The sequence below is a fragment of the Polypterus senegalus genome, chromosome 14 (genome assembly GCF_016835505.1).
Source record: "Polypterus senegalus isolate Bchr_013 chromosome 14, ASM1683550v1, whole genome shotgun sequence".
In the NCBI taxonomy this organism is placed as follows: Eukaryota; Metazoa; Chordata; class Cladistia; order Polypteriformes; family Polypteridae; genus Polypterus; species Polypterus senegalus.
In genome coordinates, this window is record NC_053167.1 from 134,748,250 (window position 1) to 134,766,781 (window position 18,532).

An 18,532-nucleotide genomic window follows, 5' to 3' on the forward strand; every position below is an offset into this window, starting at 1 on the left:
TTGTAAATTAGTGCTATGTCTTCCAACTTTAAAGCCATTCCTTTTATATTATTTTTTAGTTTATTTTAGTGTCACCGTCCATCTCTGTGTTGCTTTACATTATCTTTTGTACTTTAAGAGGCACTGAATAAAAATACCTGTTTGAACTGAAATGAGAAGAGCTCCCACCAATTCCACATTTCATGTTTCAGTCTCAAAACAACAATCAAGTAGAGAATGAGGACAGTGTCTGTGTGTATCTTTTCAGTCCTCTTTATTTCGTGGGGTTGACTTTTTTCTTTAGTCTTTACAGTTCATTCTTTCTGACCTGTGTGTTCTTAATAATTTCAGCTGTGTTCCTGCCCAGAGCCTTCTCTGTCACGGCCAACAGAGGTGACAACGTACTGCTTGCAGTCCAGGTGGTGGCCCCCAAGTCAAATGACATCCTGTGGAAATTTAACGGTGAGTTTCAACAGCACCTCTTAATGAATGAAGGGCCGACCTGGAGATCATGAGGTCACCATATCTGATGCTGTCACCAGCTTACCATGTGTCACTGGCTCACATGTGCTTCACTAGTAGAGTTTATACTCTAGCGCCTTCAGTGCCTATTCAGACCCTCACTTTTTTCACTTTATGTTACAGCCTAGTGCTAAAAGCATTTACGTTCATTTTTCCCTCTTCGAGCAACACTCAGTACACCAGAATGAGTAAATGAAAACAGAAATTTAGGAATTTTTTTTTTATCCCAATGACTCAAGTATTCAGATTCTTTGCTCAGGTCTTGCAGATCGTTAAAGCCCCTTTGCCAACAATTCTAGTTTGGAGTCTTCTTGGGGTCTGATACTATAAACTTCACACACCTGGACTTGGGAATTTTCTGTCACTCTTCTCTGCAGATCCTCTCAAGCTCTGTCAGGTTGGATGGACACCATCACTGGATAGCATTTTCTGGTCTCTCTGGAGATGTTCCATTGGGTTCAAGTCTGGCTCTGGATGGGCAACTCAAGAACAGCCAAATAGATGACCCTAAGAAATTCTTATGTTGCCTTTGAAAGGGTCACTGTAGAGTCAGAAGGTGAATCGTTAAGTCAATCTGAGGGTCTGAGCGCTCTGAGCAGGTTTTTATTACAGATATCTCCATACTTTGCTTCATTTGGCTTTTGCTCAACCCTGTGTAGTCTTCCAGTCCCTAATGTTGCCACCACCATGGTTCATTGTTGGAATGTTATTACACAGGTTTCATCAGACCAGAGAAATCTTATTTCTCTTAGTCTGAGAGTCTTGTAGGTGCCTTTTTGTAAACTCCAAGTTGGCTTCATGTATCATTTGCCCCCCAAGCCCACTGTCAGTTTTCCTTCTGTACTTTCCCCCCTTTCCCCCAGTTTGGTTGGACACACTCTGGGAAGAGTTGTGGTTGTTCCAAATGTTTTCCATTTAAGAATGATGGAGGCCACTGTGCTCCTGAGAACCCTTAGTGCTGTGGACACTTTATTGTAACCTTCAACATAATCCTGGTCTCTGAGCTCTGCAGGCAATTCTATCAACCTCACTAGATGGTTTTTTGCTCACCTGGTGGACCATCTACAGGTATGTGCCTTTACTAATCAGATCCAGTCAATTGAATGGACCAAAGGTGGACTCTTAACAAGTTGTAGAAACATCTCAGGTCAGGGCAGGTCAGATTGGGGAGCATACACTGGTACAGCACATTGCCAACACCCATCAAATGATGAAACAGTTCGGTATCCTTGTTTGCAACCCTCTAGGTAGACACGCGGTCCAGTTCCACCCCATGGAAATGACCATCTATCTGCCGCAGCTAGGTGTTACACGGGTGTCCCCTTGAATGATGTGAGTCCTGTGAGATGAACCACCCTCAGGTAATCACGTCACATGGCCGTAGTGCCATAACTGATACTCCCTCACAATGCAGGTAATGTGCCTCATTCGGGACTCTGTGAGTAACCAATGGTACCCAAGGATTCTCTGAAGAGACACAGCACTGAATGGGTCCAGTCTTCATCTCAGGACATTGGATAGCATCCATGTCTCATAACAAAATAGGAAGACAGGCAGCACCAGGACTCTAAAGACTCGGACCTTCGTCCTTTTGCAGAGATATCAGGAGCGCCACACACCCCTTTCCAGCGACCTCATGACCCCCCCATGCTCTCCCAATCCGTCTACTGACTTCATAGGAATAGTCACCAGAATGTCACTGTTGAGGTAAGTAAACCTCTCAGTGAGGTCGGCACTCTCTCTCCGCAAACAGATATACTGCTGATGGCTGTGCCCAAGAGGTCGTTAAAGGCTTGGCTGTTGATTTTTATCAGGACACTCCCAAGACCAGACACTTAGACCCCTCACTCAGTCTCTCAAGAGCCCCCATCAGAGCCTCCAGTGACTCCACAAAGATCACAGCATCGTCAAGAAAGTCAAGATCAGTGAATCTCTCTTCACCAACAGATGCCCCATAGCCACTGGACCCCACGCCCCTGCCCAGCAGAACACACCCCTCATGGACCCCAGAATCAACTGGGAAAAACACAGAGGGTCTGCCTCCACTCTGCACAGCACTTACAGTACCAGTGTCTCAGTCATTCAATGGGATGCACCTGAACCAAATTTCAACTGCAATAGGTTTGAATATTTGTACAAATTGGATTTTTTTAATTGAATCTGCAAAAATTCCTAATCATATATGAGATATGATATATGATATGATGGTCTTACTTGATGTGAGTGGTCCATGAGGAATGGCTGACTATTAAAGGCACATGATAATCAAAACTTCTTAGCTGGTTTATCATCTGCAGCCGACTAAATGCTTTTCACATCAGAGTGTAATTTATAGTTGAACATTTTTGAATTTCTACTATATTTCTGGTAGTGATAACATATAACACTATCCCTGTCTGTACATTTGATAAAAGAATGAGAGGGAGGTCAGAGGAGTGGTGAGGATTCAGGGAGTAGAGTTGGTGAAGTTGGAGGAGTTTAAATACTTAGGATCAACAGTACAGAGTAATGGGGATTGTGGAAGAGAAGTGAAAAAGAGAGTGCAGGCAGGGTGGAGTGGGCGGAGAAGAGTGTCAGGAGTGACTTGTGACAGATGGGTATCAGCAAGAGTGAAAGGAAAGGTCTACAGGACGGTAGTGAGACCAGCTATGTTATATGTGCTGGAGACAGTAGCACTGACCAAAAATCAGGAGACAAAGCTGGAGATGGCAGAGTTAAAGATGTTAAGATTTATATTGGGTGTGACGAGGATGGACATGATTAGAAATGAGCACATTAGAGGGTCAGCTCAAGTTGGATGGTTGGGAGACAGAGTCAGAGAGGTGAGATTGCGTTGGTTTGGACATGTGCAGAGGAGAGATGAGGGGTATATTGGGAGAAAGATGTTAAGGATAGAGCCGCTAGGGAAGAGGACAAGAGGAAGGCCTAAGAGGAGGTTTATGGATGTGGTGAGAGAGGACATGAAGGTGATGAGTGTGATAGAGCAAGATGATGAAGACAGGAAGATATGGAAGAAGATGATCCACTGTGGTGATCCCTAACTGGAGCAGCCGTTTCACTGGGGTGCTTTCTCTCCAAATACTCTTAATGGCATCATGTGTCCAAGAAATAAAGTAATGGATGACTCACAATTTTCTCCAATTAGACAGCAATAAAACTGAGGCGCTCCTCATTGGTTCTAAATCCACACTCGCTAAGGTCAACTGTTTATTCATTTTAATTAACAACATTAACACAAACATCTCTTCCCCGGTTAAGAGCCTGGGCATCATTCTAGACAGTAGCCTCTCTTTTTCTTCCCATATAAGTAACATTTCTCGGACTGCCTTTTTCCATCTCCGAAACATTTCTAGACTTCACCCTGTTCTTACACAACACAGTAGTGAAGTATCAGTTAATTCCTTAGTCACTTCATGTATTGATTACTGTAATGCAATTCAATTTGACATTCACAAAAACATATCCATCACTTACAACTTTTTCAAAATTCTGCTGCTAGAGTCATTACCTGTTCTAAATCCACTGAACATACGACACCTACTCTCTCCCAACTTCACTGGCTCCCTGTTTACAAAATATCACTCTGAACGGTTAAAGCTCTTCACAGTCTCGCTCCTCCCTACTTCACCGATCTCCTTCACACTTACACTCCTCTCGCTCGCTCAGGTCCTTATCTGCAGCCCCACTTTCTGTACCACACATCTAACTCTGTTCTGTGGGAGCTCGAGCGTTCTGTCATAGTGCTCCTCAACTTGGGAATTCTCTTCCCTCTCATATCCGTCAACTGGACTCTATGGACGCTAGAGGGCGATGTTGCCCCGTGAAACCTAACAGACAGACGTTTTAAAGCACCAAGCAGAATTTTTAAATTATTTTCTTCAATAAAATGCACAAAGCACCACAATCGCCACAATTCACAAATATCAATAATCCAATCCTCTTCTCCACCCAGCAGCTCAGACACACTCCCTCCCAACTCCGGCTCATCTGCTGGGTCTCGACCAGTCGTTTATATATACCTTGACCCGGAAGTGCTCCTCCTCTTCTTCCGGGTCAAATGAGACATCATCAGTTTTAAGCCGCCCAGAAGTACTGTGGGCTTCCATCCTCCTAACTCCAAAGTACTTCCGGGTTGTAGGGAAAGTCCCTACAAAGGTCCTTTATGAGCATTTCCCTAGCTGCACTCACGGCACCCAACAGGGCTGAGAAAATGGACTCAATGTCCCAGGATGCCCTGAGGGAATCCGGGGCACATCTACTGTCCAGGGGAGCTGCCATCTAGCGTTCTAGCCAATACCAATTAGGAGTTTAACACAGTCAATGCCTGTTATCTTTGATGTTTACTACTACCTCTGTACATTATCGCTACTTGATTTTATCATCCTCTTTGCTTTTATATCTAATTACTGTTGTTTAATTTAATTGTAAGGTGACCTTGTGTGTTAAGAAAGAGAGAGAGGTTAGGAGCAGGCACTGATACAGCACATCGCCGCACCCACCACATGACAAACCAACTCAGGATCCCCAGATTAGGACCCGAGTGCAGCCATGCAACGAGTGACACCTCAGCACCACACTAGTTCAGTTGGAGTGGAACAGTGTGAGGTTTTTTATGGTGGCTGGACTGCTAATTCTGCCACCAACCCCTAGGTTTGTCCCTGCAGGTTGGAGGGCCTACATGCAGGGCTGGATGCAGATTAACGTTCTACCCAGGATGATTCCAGACAAGGGAACAAAAAATTATCCAAAGCATTAAACATCCCATGGAGCATGGTGAAGACGGCCAAAAACAAGAGGAGAGAATATGGTTCAACAGCGACTCTACCGAGATCAGGACACCCTTCCATGATTCTTGAAAATACAAGGAGGAAACTGGTCAGGGAGGCCACTAGAAGGCCTACAGTAACATTAAAGGAGATGCAGGATTTTCCGACAAGTGCTGTTTGTTCCTTACATGGGGCAACGATCTGGTGTGTTCTTTATATGTCTGATGATGAGCAAGATGATCCTTTTCTCACAAAGAAAAACATCCAAGCCTGATTAAACCTTAGAAAAACTTACACCCAGTCTCCAGAAATGGATTATGGTCTGATGAGACCAAGGTTGAAATATCTGGCTGTAATTCCAAAACGTATGTTTGGTGCATAAATAACACCATAGAAAAAAAAAAAAAGAGCACCATAGCCACAGTGACGTATGGTGGAGACAGCATTGTGCTTTAGGGCTGCTTTTCATCAGTTTGAACTGGGGCTTTAGTCAAGCTGGATGGAATCATGAAGAGCTACCAAGCATCGGTCTGTGTTGGTACAAAACCTTCCAGCATCTGCTAGGAAGCCAAAGAGTAACTAATCTTTCAGCATGACAACGACACAAAGCATACATCAAAATCAACAGCTTCATCAAAGGAGGATTAATGTTCTGGAATGGCCCAGACTTGTGGGGTGACCTGAAGAGAGCCGTGCGTGGGACATGCCGTCAGAATTTGATAGATCTTGAGGAGTGGGCAAAAATCGCCAAGTCCAGATGTGCCAAACTAATAGACTCTTGCCAAGAAAGACTGAGAGCTGTTCAAATCAAAAGGGATGGAGACAATTGCAGGTTATGGGGCCTTGCTCAAGGGTCCAATGAAGTAGACTCACTTTTGGCATTTATGTGATTTGAACCGGCAACGTTCCGATTACCAGTGAAGATCCTTAGCCGCAGAGCCACCACTCCGCCCAAGGCTTAAGAAAGCTGCCTATTAAGTAAAATGTATTATTATTATTATTATTAATTAATCTTTACAGTGTTCTAACACAGTGGTTCTCAACCTGTGGGGCGGACCCCCCTAGGGGGGCGCGAAGATGTGATAAAAAGAAAACAAGAATCAAAAATATGAAAAAAACATCTGTTGAAACCAAAACAAATGAACTTAAACTACATTCTGATACTAAAACAATAAATATTGAGTTAGATAAATGTCGATAAAAGTTAAGTAGGTATAATAAAATATGCATCTACATTTCAAAAAAATGTTGAGGGGGGCGAGATTAAAACTGTTATGAAAACTCGGGTCACAAATACTTAAAGGTTGAGAAACGCTGTTCTAACGTCCTGAAGATCCCCCCCAAGGGTCTGTGTTAACAATGAAAGGCACACTACACCAGTGGTTCTCAAACTCACACGTGGGGACCCCGTGTGTCATGGGATGATCCAGAGTTGTTGCCCTGCACCAAATGTATTCTTTGGGTATTTAACCTCCTTAGCATTATGTTTACCTCATAAAAATGAGCAAAGCAACATTTCAACAAGAAAAGAATGTTGTTATGTGTAACAGAAACCAGTAAATCCCAAGACGTGCGCGTAAATACAGTAGGAAAGGTCCGTCAAGTGTCCACTGCTGCACTGATTTAGTAGACGTCCTTCACGTGATGAGCTTTGAGGCCGACACCAATGTGCAGCTCAGTGCTACAGTCAGTACAGCAGAAGTGTTTCTTTGCACACTCTTCTTCTAATTTTTTCTGTTGCTTGAGCATGAGAGGGTAGAATGTCGGTTCGTGATCTGCACAATCGACCTGCCCTTTGTGTTATTGTAAGTCACCACGGCACAAGGCTTAGTGACTTCCGCATTTCCACCTTATATGAATATTGACTGTTGCTCCTTTGTGAACAGTGTTAAGGAGGCAAATGTCTTGCTTGTGTTTCTACTCAATCACAATCATTTTGCCTTTATGCCACGCAGCTACTGTGCTCATCGCGGTGAAGCTTCATGCAACTAAATTCACCAGGCATATCACACTGTTTTACTCATACAGTGCCGCATGCATCAGTTTCACTGTCCGTGTTAATGTCTGATGACCGATTCACACTGAACATCAGAACGATCGAGATGAGAACAGGCCACTCAGACCACTTAATTGTAAAAAAACAACAAGTCCAGTTTTGAAAGTCCCTACAGTCCTACCACACTACTTGGTCACTTAGTTCATGTGTCTGTGGTTCTCTGTGTGAAGAAAAATGTCCAAATGTTTGCATGAAATTTACCCTTCACAAGTTTCTAACTGTGTCCCCATGTTCTTGATGAGATCATTTTAAAGTCACCGTCTCGATCCACTGGGCTAATTCCCTTCATAATTTTAAACAATCAGGTCTCCTCTTCATTCTTCTTTAACTAAATCGTTCTCATAAGGTGGACTTTTGATTTTCAGACCTCCCATTGTGTATTCAGACATAACAAGACCTAAACTTAATGCAAGCATTAATCTTCGCTCTTTCTGTTTTTCTTCATAATTCATCCCCTGTAGCCCCTGAATCAGCCTCGTCGCTCTTCTCTGGACCTTCTCTTGTGCTGGTATGTCCTTTTTGTAGCCTGGAGACCAAAACTGCACCCAGGACTCCAGATGAGTCCTCACCAGTGTGTTATAAAGCTTGAGCAGAACCTCCTGGGACTCCACACGTCATGGCGCTATATAACCTGACAGTGTGTTAGCCTCCTTAATGGCTTCTGAACATTGTCGGGCATTGATAATGTCGAGCCACACACATGTCCCCATGTCTGTGTGGGTTTCCACCGGTTGCTCTAATTTCCTTCCAAAGACATGTAGGTTAGGTGTATTGGTGATACGTAATTGGCTCCAGTGTGTGTATGTGTGTGTGTGTGTGTTTGTCCTGCGATGGACTGCCTTGTACCCTGTTCTAGCTGGTTTGTACCTGCCTTGCGCGCAGTGTTATGGGATAGGCCCCAGCACCCTCCAGGATTAAGTGGGTCATAAAATGACGAATTTGACGTGGTGCAGCGACGAGATCAGTGACTGCCATTGGCAGATCTGACATACCGCATGACAAAAAGTCACCTAACATGACATTTTGCTTTTCGAAAAAGTTTGCAAAAATTGGTTTCGCCACAACAGAAATCTGCATCGCTTTCATTTCATCTGCAACCCCTTTTTTTCCACGTGGAAAAGCATGGAACAGCTTATTATCGTGCAGAGCATGATAAGGGTGGGCACACGTCTCCACTGCTAAATCCAATTGCCTGGGTGCTTGGCTGCTGGCGATTGGCTTATGGAGTTGTAGACGGTGAGCGCAGAAGGTGTCACCCATAGTGTTAGCTGTCCCTAAATGAGTGATGTGAGGTGACAGTGATGGCAACAGTCTGCAGGCTGGTAGTGCAGAGGTGATGTGTGGAGTTTCATGGAAGGAGCTGTTGAAGTTTCGGTGCAGCCGTGGAGGATGACGGTGGCAAATGAGAAAGGAATAACCCCTTTGGGAGCAAAATCCCTTCCTTTCCACCCCACAAAACTCAACAAACCCACAAAATTTTCTTTTAGTGGGTTTTGGATATCGCAATTGCAAAAGGTCACGTGAAGCAAATTTTAGAGCAATTTCATGAAGCGGTAAGCAAAAGAAAACTCTGCTGCTTTGTTCGTCGCTATTTTTATAAATAGCTGACGGGTTGCTCACACCTGTGCCATGGGCCGTATTTTGCCCACCTTGCCCTACGGCCCACTCCTGTGCTTGCCCTGATACCTTAATACCTTAATACCTGTGTTTTTGTCTGTGCCTTCTGCTTGGCCTTGTAACAGATTTTATTTTTTTTTTCTACAGGAAACTACATTCATACAAGCTTCAATTCTGAAATAGTCAACAAATCAGCAGAGCACAGGATTGAACACGTTTCAGAGAATAACACGGGCATCTATAGCACCTCCTTCATGGGCGAAAGCCCTGTGTACGGCACATTCTGGAGACTGATAGTGAGGGGTAAGTGACTGCGGTGCTTAGTGGCTTCTTAACTGGCATTAGATCAGAATCAGAAACCTTTATTAATCCCGAAGGAAATTACTTATGTTACAACTTAACAACAGACAAGGGACATGTTACACTAAGAGCAAGTATAAAGTAATCCTGTAAATATAAATAAAGTATAATAAATGTAAGTATCAAACTAGAGTGCAGAGTGTTGCATCATCTTAAGTTAATATTGCACATTCTGAGAACAAATAAGGTTATTCTCATGTGAAGAGAAGACAGTTTATTGCACAAGAACAGATAGTATGTTGCACATTTCAAGTACTTGAAAAATGTACCTGGATATCCAATAAAGAAAAAAGGGTAATAGCTTAAAGTGTGGGTGAGTGACCGGAAAAGGAGTTATAGGGTGTGATGGCTGTGGGGAGGAGGGATTTTCTGTGACGTTCAGTGGAGCACTTGATGCTAGTCAGTCTACTGCTGAAAACACTCCTCTGTCCAACCACAACACTATGAAGTGGCTGATTAGCATTTTCAATAATAGACCAAAGCCTAGACAACATTCTCTGATCTGCCCAGTTTCTCTCCTACCACAGAGGAAGCCTTCTGAATTAGTTTGTTTAGTCTCCTGATGTCTGCCATTTTCATGCTGCTCCCCCAGCATGCCACTGCGAAGAAAAAGGCACTGGCAACCACACTGTCACAGAACATCTGCAACATAGTGCTGCTGACACTAAAAGATCTGAGCTTGCATAAGAAATACAGCCTACTTTGACCCTTCTTGTATATGGCCAGCAAGTTCCTGGACCAGTCTAGCTTATTGCTCATATGCACCCCTAGATACTTGTACTCCTCAACGATCTCCACCTCCACACCCCTAATAGACAGGGGAGTGGCTGGAGATTGCAATCTTCTTAAATCAATATGTGGTATGTGGTGTAAACCAAAAGCTTACAGATGAAATGTTAATCAATTTAAATCAATCAATCAATCAACATTTATTTATATAGCACATTTTCATACAAAAAAATGTAGCTCAAAGTGCTTTACAAAATGAATAGAAAAATAGAAGACACAATAAAAAATAAATATACGTCAACATTAATTACCATAGAATAAGTAAGGTCCAATGGCCAGGGTGGACAGAAAAAACAAAAAAAAAATAAAATCTGTAGAGGTTCCAGACCAAGAGACCACCCAGTCCCCTCTGGGCAATGTACCTAACATAAGTCAAACAGTCCTCTTTGTATTTAGGGTTTTCATGGAAGGACTTGATGATGATGGTCACGTAGACTTCTGGCTTTCAGTCCATCAATGTTGGTGCATCAGGATGCTTTGAGTAGGTGGTGGTGGCGCAGGCCGCCACCACAAAGAAACCGGAAAAAGAAACAGAAGAGAGAGTAGGGGTCAGTATGGATTTTAGAGCCACTGTGAATAGTTATTATGATGAATTGAACATACAGAGTATCAGGATTAAGTTAAAGTGAAGTTATAAAAAGGCCATGTTACAGTAATGTGTTTTCAGCAGTGTTTTAAAGTGCTCCACCGTATCAGCCTGGTGAATTCCTATTGGCAGGCTATTCCAGATTTTAGGTGCATAACAGCAGAAGGCCGCCTCACCACTTCTTTTAAGTTTAGCTCTTGGAATTATAAGGAGACACTCATTTGAAGATCTAAGGTTACGATTTCGAATATAACGTGTCAGACATTCCGATATATAAGATGGAGCGAGATTATTTAAGGCTTTATAAACCATAAGCAGTATTTTAAAGTCAATCCTGAATGACACAGGCAACCAGTGTAGTGACATCAAAACTGGAGAGATGTGTTCGGATTTTCTTTTCCCAGTTAGGATTCTAGCAGCTGCATTCTGCACTCGTTGCAAGTGATTTATATCTTTTTTGGGTAGTCCTGAGAGGAGTGCGTTACAGTAATCTAGTCTACTGAAAACAAAAGCGTGAATTAATTTCTCAGCATCTGTCAATGATATAAGAGGTCTAACTTTTGTTATGTTTCTTAAGTGAAAAAATGCTGTCCTAGTGGTCTGATTAATATGCGATTTAAAATTCAGATTACAGTCAACAATTACCCCTAAGTTTTTTTACTTCCGTCTTAACTTTTAATCCTAATGCATCAAGTTTATTTCTAATAACCTCATTATATCCATTATTTCCAATTACTAAAATTTCAGTTTTCTCTTTATTTAGTTTGAGAAAATTACTATTCATCCATTCAGAAATACCAGTAAGACATTGTGTTAGTGTATCGAAAGAGTCGGAGTCATCAGGTGCTATTGATAAGTACAGCTGTGTGTCGCGTTGTAACCTGAGATAATCTGACCTAACGGAAGCATGTAGATTGAGAAAAGCAGCGGACCCAGGATAGAGCCTTGTGGAACACCATATCGGATATCATGTGTAAAGCATTATGACTTTACAAAAATTGTGACGAGAATGGGCCTTTCACCCAAAAAGCTCACCCATCCTCTTCAGCCAGATTGCAAAGTAAACCCACTGGGATTGGATGTTGTAAAACAAGAAAACGTGAAACATTCCAAGGTGGCTTGAAAACTTTTAATTGGCATTGGGTCCATTGCGGTGAAACATCTTGTCTTTTTTTTTCTTAATTTCTTTGTTAATTATAGAATGTGTTATCATCTGTGTACCCCTTACACTTGTCAAGTTCATTATTGGATTGGTCTACTCCCACACCCTAATAATAACACACACATACATAACTACAGTATACACATACACACAGAAACTCAACAGTGCCCTATGAATGACACACACACAGCTGGTTAACTTCTAGCACTTTAATCCACACAAGTGGTAAAAGAATTGCACAGCCTGTTACTCTCTTAGCACTTCAAGAAAATTACTTATAAACAGCATGAACAACATACAGTGTTTTAAAGATATCTCAGACCTAAATATTGCTTTAGGTCTCCAAGAAAATATTCAAACATACAAAGGCTCAGCATTTCCAGGTCCTTGACTATAGGCCATTTATTAGTCAAGAATACTTTACTTTACATCCTGTTCCCTACTATTGGGTGGAGCTCTCAGCTTCAGCCTTAATAAACCTCACAGCACGGAGCGTATGGCAAACCTCTGGCTGCACCAGGTGCTACAAGAAATCAACCTCATTATTTCAATCACTCTAGACATTAAGACAAAGCATAGAAAGATGAAAACAAGGTAATATTTATTAAAAAAACAATAATAAGAAATAGAAACTAAGATCGATAGTAAGGTCTGGATCAAATAGTCTTAAAAAAGCTTACTGAAATGTTCATGGAAATGCCGTTAACTGACGATCTGATGAAAACTGGTCACGTGTCTTTGTTTTCTTTTCTAACTTTGCTCTTTCGTCGACGCTGTTTCTCTTTCGATGTTGCTTTCAAATGAGGCATATTTATTATAAACTTTCATTCCGTGGTTTCACAACATATGATTGTTGCATACACTTGATTGGCTGGCTGTCAATATGATGAATGAATTTTGCTCAAACTCTTTAATCTATCTTTTCCCAGATAATAAAGTTTTTTGGATGTTGCCTAAAACATCAGCATGTCTTCCTTTCCCTGGCTGTAAACCAAATTGTTGTCCCAGATGTCCATCCATAAAGTAATCAATAATCTGAGGTACTGGCTCAGTCTTCCTTTCCCAGGCTGTAAAACCAATTTAGCACTATGCTGTGAACAACTGTTTTAAAAGTGAGGTTTAAGGCACGAGGATATGCCTTTTTTATTATAATGCCTATATTGTTGGGATTGAGCAAAATATAATAAAAATATAGATAATAATTTGTAGGTCTTATACATCATAACATGGGGGCATCTACATCTTAGGTTGGCACATTAAGTCATGAGACTTGTAAGGGGGTGTTACAGCACCCCGAACCTCAGACACAAGTGCTGGGTTTGGATAAAAGTTTTATTGCAATAAATTGCCTTGATCAAAGCATCTTTGTAGAGATAACCCAACACAATCACAATTCTCTTCTTCCTTCCTCCACGCCACCCAGATGGGCCTCGTCCATCTTCCACCTGACTCCAACTCACCTGGGTAAAGCAGAACAGCTTCTGATAAACTGGATCTGGGAGTACTTCCGGTACCAGGGCAAGCGGAAATCTCCAAAAGTAGGGATCATGAATCCCTGCAACACTCATGGAACCCAACAGGGCTGCTCCACGGCACTGCAGTTCCCAGCTTGTCCTGTGGGTGTCCATATGGGTACTGAAGCCCAGGGATGCTGCCATGAAGCATATCAGGGGACACTGTAGTCATGTCCATTTGTCACCATATCCCGTCCTTTCACTGTATTAGCCTCCTGGCTGGCTAATGATCCTTATCCATCTCAGCACACTTGTTTTGTCTTTCCCCTTTTGTATTATTAATATGTAGCCTTTGTCAGAATGCCTCAAATCTCACACACTCACCACTGTTTATAAGGTGTTGTACCATATAATTTCTCCCCAGCTTTCCTTCTACATTCATAACCTCAGGTAATTAGGTGTAGTAAAAAACAAGCAGGAGTTAAGTTACACCTTTAAATAATGTATTATTGATAATATTCATAAATAATAAAAATGTGCAAAGTACAGTACATCCAGAAAGTATTCACAGCGCACCACTTTTTCCACATTTTCTTATGTTTCAGCCTTATTCCAAAATAGATTAAATTCATTTTTTTCCTCAGAATTCTACACACAACACCCCATAATGACAACGTGAAAAAAGTTTACTTGAGGTTTTTGCAAATTTATTAAAAATAAAAAAACCTGAGAAATCACATGTACATAAGTATTCACAGCCTTTGCTCAATACTTTGTCGATGCACCTTTGACAGCAATTCTAGCCTCAAGTCTTTTTGAATATGATGCCACAAGATTGGCACACCTATCCTTGGCCAGTTTCACCCATTCCTCTTTGAAGCACCTCTCAAGCTCCATCAGTTTGGATGAGAAGCGTCGGTGCACAGCCATTTTAAGATCTCTCCAGAGATGTTCAATCGGATTCAAGTCTGGGCTCTGGCTGGGCCACTCAAGGACATTCACAGAGTTTTCCTGAAGTCACTCCTTTGATATCTTGGCTGTGTGCTTAGGGTCGTTGTCCTGCTGAAAGATGAACCGTCGCTCCAGTCTGAGGTCAAGAGCGCTCTGGAGCAGGTTTTCATCCAGGATATCTCTGTACGTTGCTGCAGTCATCTTTCCCTTTATCCTGACTAGTCTCCCAGTTCCTCCCGCTGAAAAACATCCCCACAGCATGATGCTACCACCACCATACTTCATTGTATTGATGGTATTGGCCTGGTGATGAGCGGTGCCTGGTTTCCTCCAAACATGACGCCTGGCATTCACACCAAAGAGTTCAATCTTTGTCTCATCAGACCAGAGAATTTTGTTTCTCATGGTCTGAGAGTCCTTCAGATGCCTTTTGGCAAACTCCAGGCTGGCTGCCATGTGCCTTTTACTAAGGAGTGGCTTCCGTCTGGCCACTCTACCATACAGGCCTGATTGGTGGATTGCTGCAGAGATGGCTGTCCTTCTGGAAGGTTCTCCTCTCTACACAGAGGACCTCTGGAGCTCTGACAGAGTGAACATCGGGTTCTTGGTCACCTCCCAGACTAAGGCCCTTCTCCCCCAAACGCTCACTTTAGATGGCCGGCCAGCTCTAGGAAGAGTCCTGGTGGTTTCGAACTTCTTCCACTTATGAATGATGGAGGCCACTGTGCTCATTGGGACCTTCAAAGCAGCAGAATTTTTTCTGTAACCTTCCCCAGATTTGTGCCTCAAGACAATCCTATCTCGGAGGTCTACAGACAATTCCTTTGACTTCATGCTTGGTTTGTGCTCTGACATGAACTGTCAACTGTGGGACCTTCTATAGACAGGTGTGTGCCTTTCCAAATCATGTCCAATCAACTGAATTTACCACACGTGGATTGCAATTAAGCTGCAGAAACATCTCAAGGATGATCAGGGGAAACAGGATGCACCTGAACTCAATTTGGAGCTTCATGGCAAAGGCTGTGAATACTTACTGTATGTACATGTACTTTCTCAATTTTTTATTTTTAATAAGTTTGTAAAAACCTCAAGTACACTTTTTTCACGTTGTTATTATGGGGTGTTGTGTCTAGAATTCTGAGGAAAAAAATGAATTTAATCTATTTTGGAATAAGGCCGTAACATAACAAAATGTGGAAAAAGTGGTGCGCTGTGAATACTTTCTGGATGTACTGTATATTTGAATATTGGCAACCATACAACCTGATAAATGCTGATGTGTAGTTTTAGGTGGCACACACACTTGCAGTTACTTTAAATGCCTCTAGTTCATTTTTGGTCAGCTTTCTTCAGATCAGGCCACATGCCTGTCTCAATATGGCTGCCTGAGTTGTGCTCCTCGTGGCAATGGTGTGACTGAAAGAGGCTCCTTCATTGTCATGCTTCTAAGAGAAAGGGTAAAGCAAGCAAATTTATAAACTCTCTGTCCAAACTCTATAGCCAATTGGGCATCATGGTACTTAAAGGCTTCTGATACAAGCCAATGGGACAGAGAGTACCTTCACACCTGCCCCCGAAACCATTTGTTGAGCTGATGTTTGCCAGCTGGGCAGTGTGGCTTTCCTGTGAGGGTTAATTGAGCTTGTCCTGCAGATAATCACTTGCCAAACTGGTTTAAGGCGCCTCTAACAACCCTGTCATAAAATTACAGTCCTATAAGGGGTTGGAGTACTTAACCATACCAATAAAGACATACAAAATATTTATCAACTTATATGCAAAATTTCACACCACAACAACACTCTTCATATTGATGGTATCTTCTGCCAACCTTCTGACAAAGACAGGAATTAATCTGTCATTTGTTCATCCTGGCCATCTGGCCAGATAATTGACCAGCACACAAGCCAGGAGGTGCTGTCCATCCCACTCAGGTACTGACAAGGTCAAAGAGCTAAGAGGGGGCATATAGCACCATGGATGGCATTTCCTACCTTATCTCTCAGTCACCACCTTGGAGTGGGGATCTAGCTGCTGTCCTCCAGGAGTCCAGTTTTTGCAAAATTGAGCTTAGATGCCCTGTGATGGAATGACCTTCATACTCAATTCAGTTCCACACTAAAAGGGGAAGTGAGGAAGTGAGAGGACAGGTACATCAATTAGTATTGGATCTGACTGTTTGATTTTCAAAATGGGTAGTTTTTGGCACTGGTGACACAGTGGTGGAGGTGCCATCAGCCAGGAATGCAGGATTGGGTGCCTTTATTTCTGGACACACACAGATTGCCGGCTGTGCCCTGACCAGGTAGATAACCTTAACCTCTAACATACGGCCGTCCGGCAGCTCAACCTGTCCGGGACGACCACAGAATGGATGGGAGAAGGCAACCCTTTTGGGACACTACTTCCCCCAAGACGTTAGATAGCAGCTTCCCAGCAGTGGCAGTGTAGCGGTGTCCCGGATTCACTCAGGGCACCAAGGGACATGTAGTTTAATACCACAGCCCTGCTGGGTACTGTGAGTGCTGCCAGGAGATGCTGCAAGAACACCTGGGGTGTCCTGTCTCACCCATAGCCCGGAAGTATTACCAAGTCATGAGGACTGAAACCCCAAAGTACTTCCCTACTGAAGAAAACTCAAGTTCTCCATCTGACCTGGAAGTGCATGGCGAGTCACATGGACGGAAAGACAGAAGCACTTCTGGGTCGGACCATATATAAAGGACTGTTGAGAACCCAGCAAGCGAGTATGAGTTGGGTGGAGGTGGACAACACTTGCTGGGAGGTGGGGAGGAGAAAGAAAGAGAATTGTGATTATTGTGTTATTTGCCTGTTATTTGTGACTGTGGTGCTTAGAGGCACAATTTATAGAAGAAAAAAGAAAATAAATGACTTCTTAGTGCTTTTACCCTGTGCCCTGCGTGTCTGTATGTTGGGTTTAAGGGGCAACAGTGACCCCTAATATCCACAAACCCTAAACGTAAAGATAGCACAGGAGCGGGACAGAGCTTAGCTTTGAAGGTGATCAGATCTGACCATGCATGCTTTGTGTTGCCCTCTCACCTTGATTAATATTATGCTGTTGCATTGTTTAATGACAGGGTGCCCGGCTCAGAAATGGGGCAGCGACTGCAAGAAGGACTGCCAGGAATGTCTGAATGGGGGCATCTGTAATGAAAAGGATGGAGACTGCATCTGCCCCCCGGGCTTCATGGGGACCCGCTGTGAGACAGGTAAATGGACTTAATGTGGGTCTGAGCTGGCAGAACACTGAGAGGTCGATGAAAACCAAGTGATCTTATGAATTTATAAAAGAGCAACGTGGGGAAAGGCAGCCATGGATGGCATCAGCAAAGGAGAACAACTGCTAAAAAGCAGCTCCATGTTAAAAAAAAAAAAAATCACCAAAGGTTAGAAATGGTGCTTTTCTGCCGTGATCTGCCTGATGCAGCATCGACCACTGAAAAGCAGTTTAAGTTACGATTTTAAAACAAGCTCTGTGGCCAACACCTCCAGGGCACAATTAGCTGTATCCTGTTGTTTGAAATTTCAAGGCTATTTCTAAAATACAAGAAGCAGAGTAACTAGAGGATCATGATGTACGTGAGCAGGCCCACAGGCAGCTGTTGTCATCCTGAGCCAGGATAGTCCATAAACAAATGCAGTATAGAAGAGTAAGGACAGTGGAACCTCGGTTGTCGAACATAATTCATTCCTAAAGGCTGCTCAGAAAACAATTTGGTTGAAAACTGAAGCAGTTTTTCTAGAAGAATTAATGTAAAATGGAGTAATCCATTCCCAAACCCCATATTATTGCTTATTTAACCTTTATAATATATAACCTTTTTATATATAACCTTTATAATAATAATAATAATAATTCTTTGCATTTGTATAACGCTTTTCTCACTACTCAAAGTGCTCAGCAATTGCAGGTTAAGGGCCTTGCTCAAGGGCCAGACAGAGCAGAATCCCTTTTGGCATTTACGGAGTACTGTGTGCAGTTTTGGTCTCCATACAAAAGGCAACCTTCCGATTGCCAGTTCAGATCTCTAGCCTCACAGCCACCACTCCACCTTTAAATCCTTTCATGCATAAAATCATATACAAAAACAATGAAAATGCATAAAATCCTACACAAAAAGAATAAACACAATAACAAATATAGACAAAAATTTAACTTCACTTTACCTGTACGGAGGAGTTCTTCAGCTCCATGGTGGCTTATAGGACGGATGTCGACTTTTGTGAACCTGAGGGGGTTAAGGGCAGAAATCAACTGTAAAC

The 18,532-nt window shown here is 42.7% G+C and overlaps 1 protein-coding gene across 2 annotated transcripts in view; it reads left to right on the forward strand.

Annotated features, from left to right (window-relative positions):
• Nucleotides 1-18,532, forward strand: part of tie1 (tyrosine kinase with immunoglobulin-like and EGF-like domains 1) — a 197,828-nt gene that overhangs the window by 33,944 nt on the left and 145,352 nt on the right. For both annotated transcript variants that reach the window (XM_039736139.1, XM_039736140.1), the window contains exons 3-5: nt 331-441; nt 9,088-9,243; nt 17,347-17,478. In XM_039736139.1, coding sequence (XP_039592073.1) covers nt 331-441; nt 9,088-9,243; nt 17,347-17,478 — 399 coding nt within the window. The remainder of the gene's footprint in view (nt 1-330; nt 442-9,087; nt 9,244-17,346; nt 17,479-18,532) is intronic.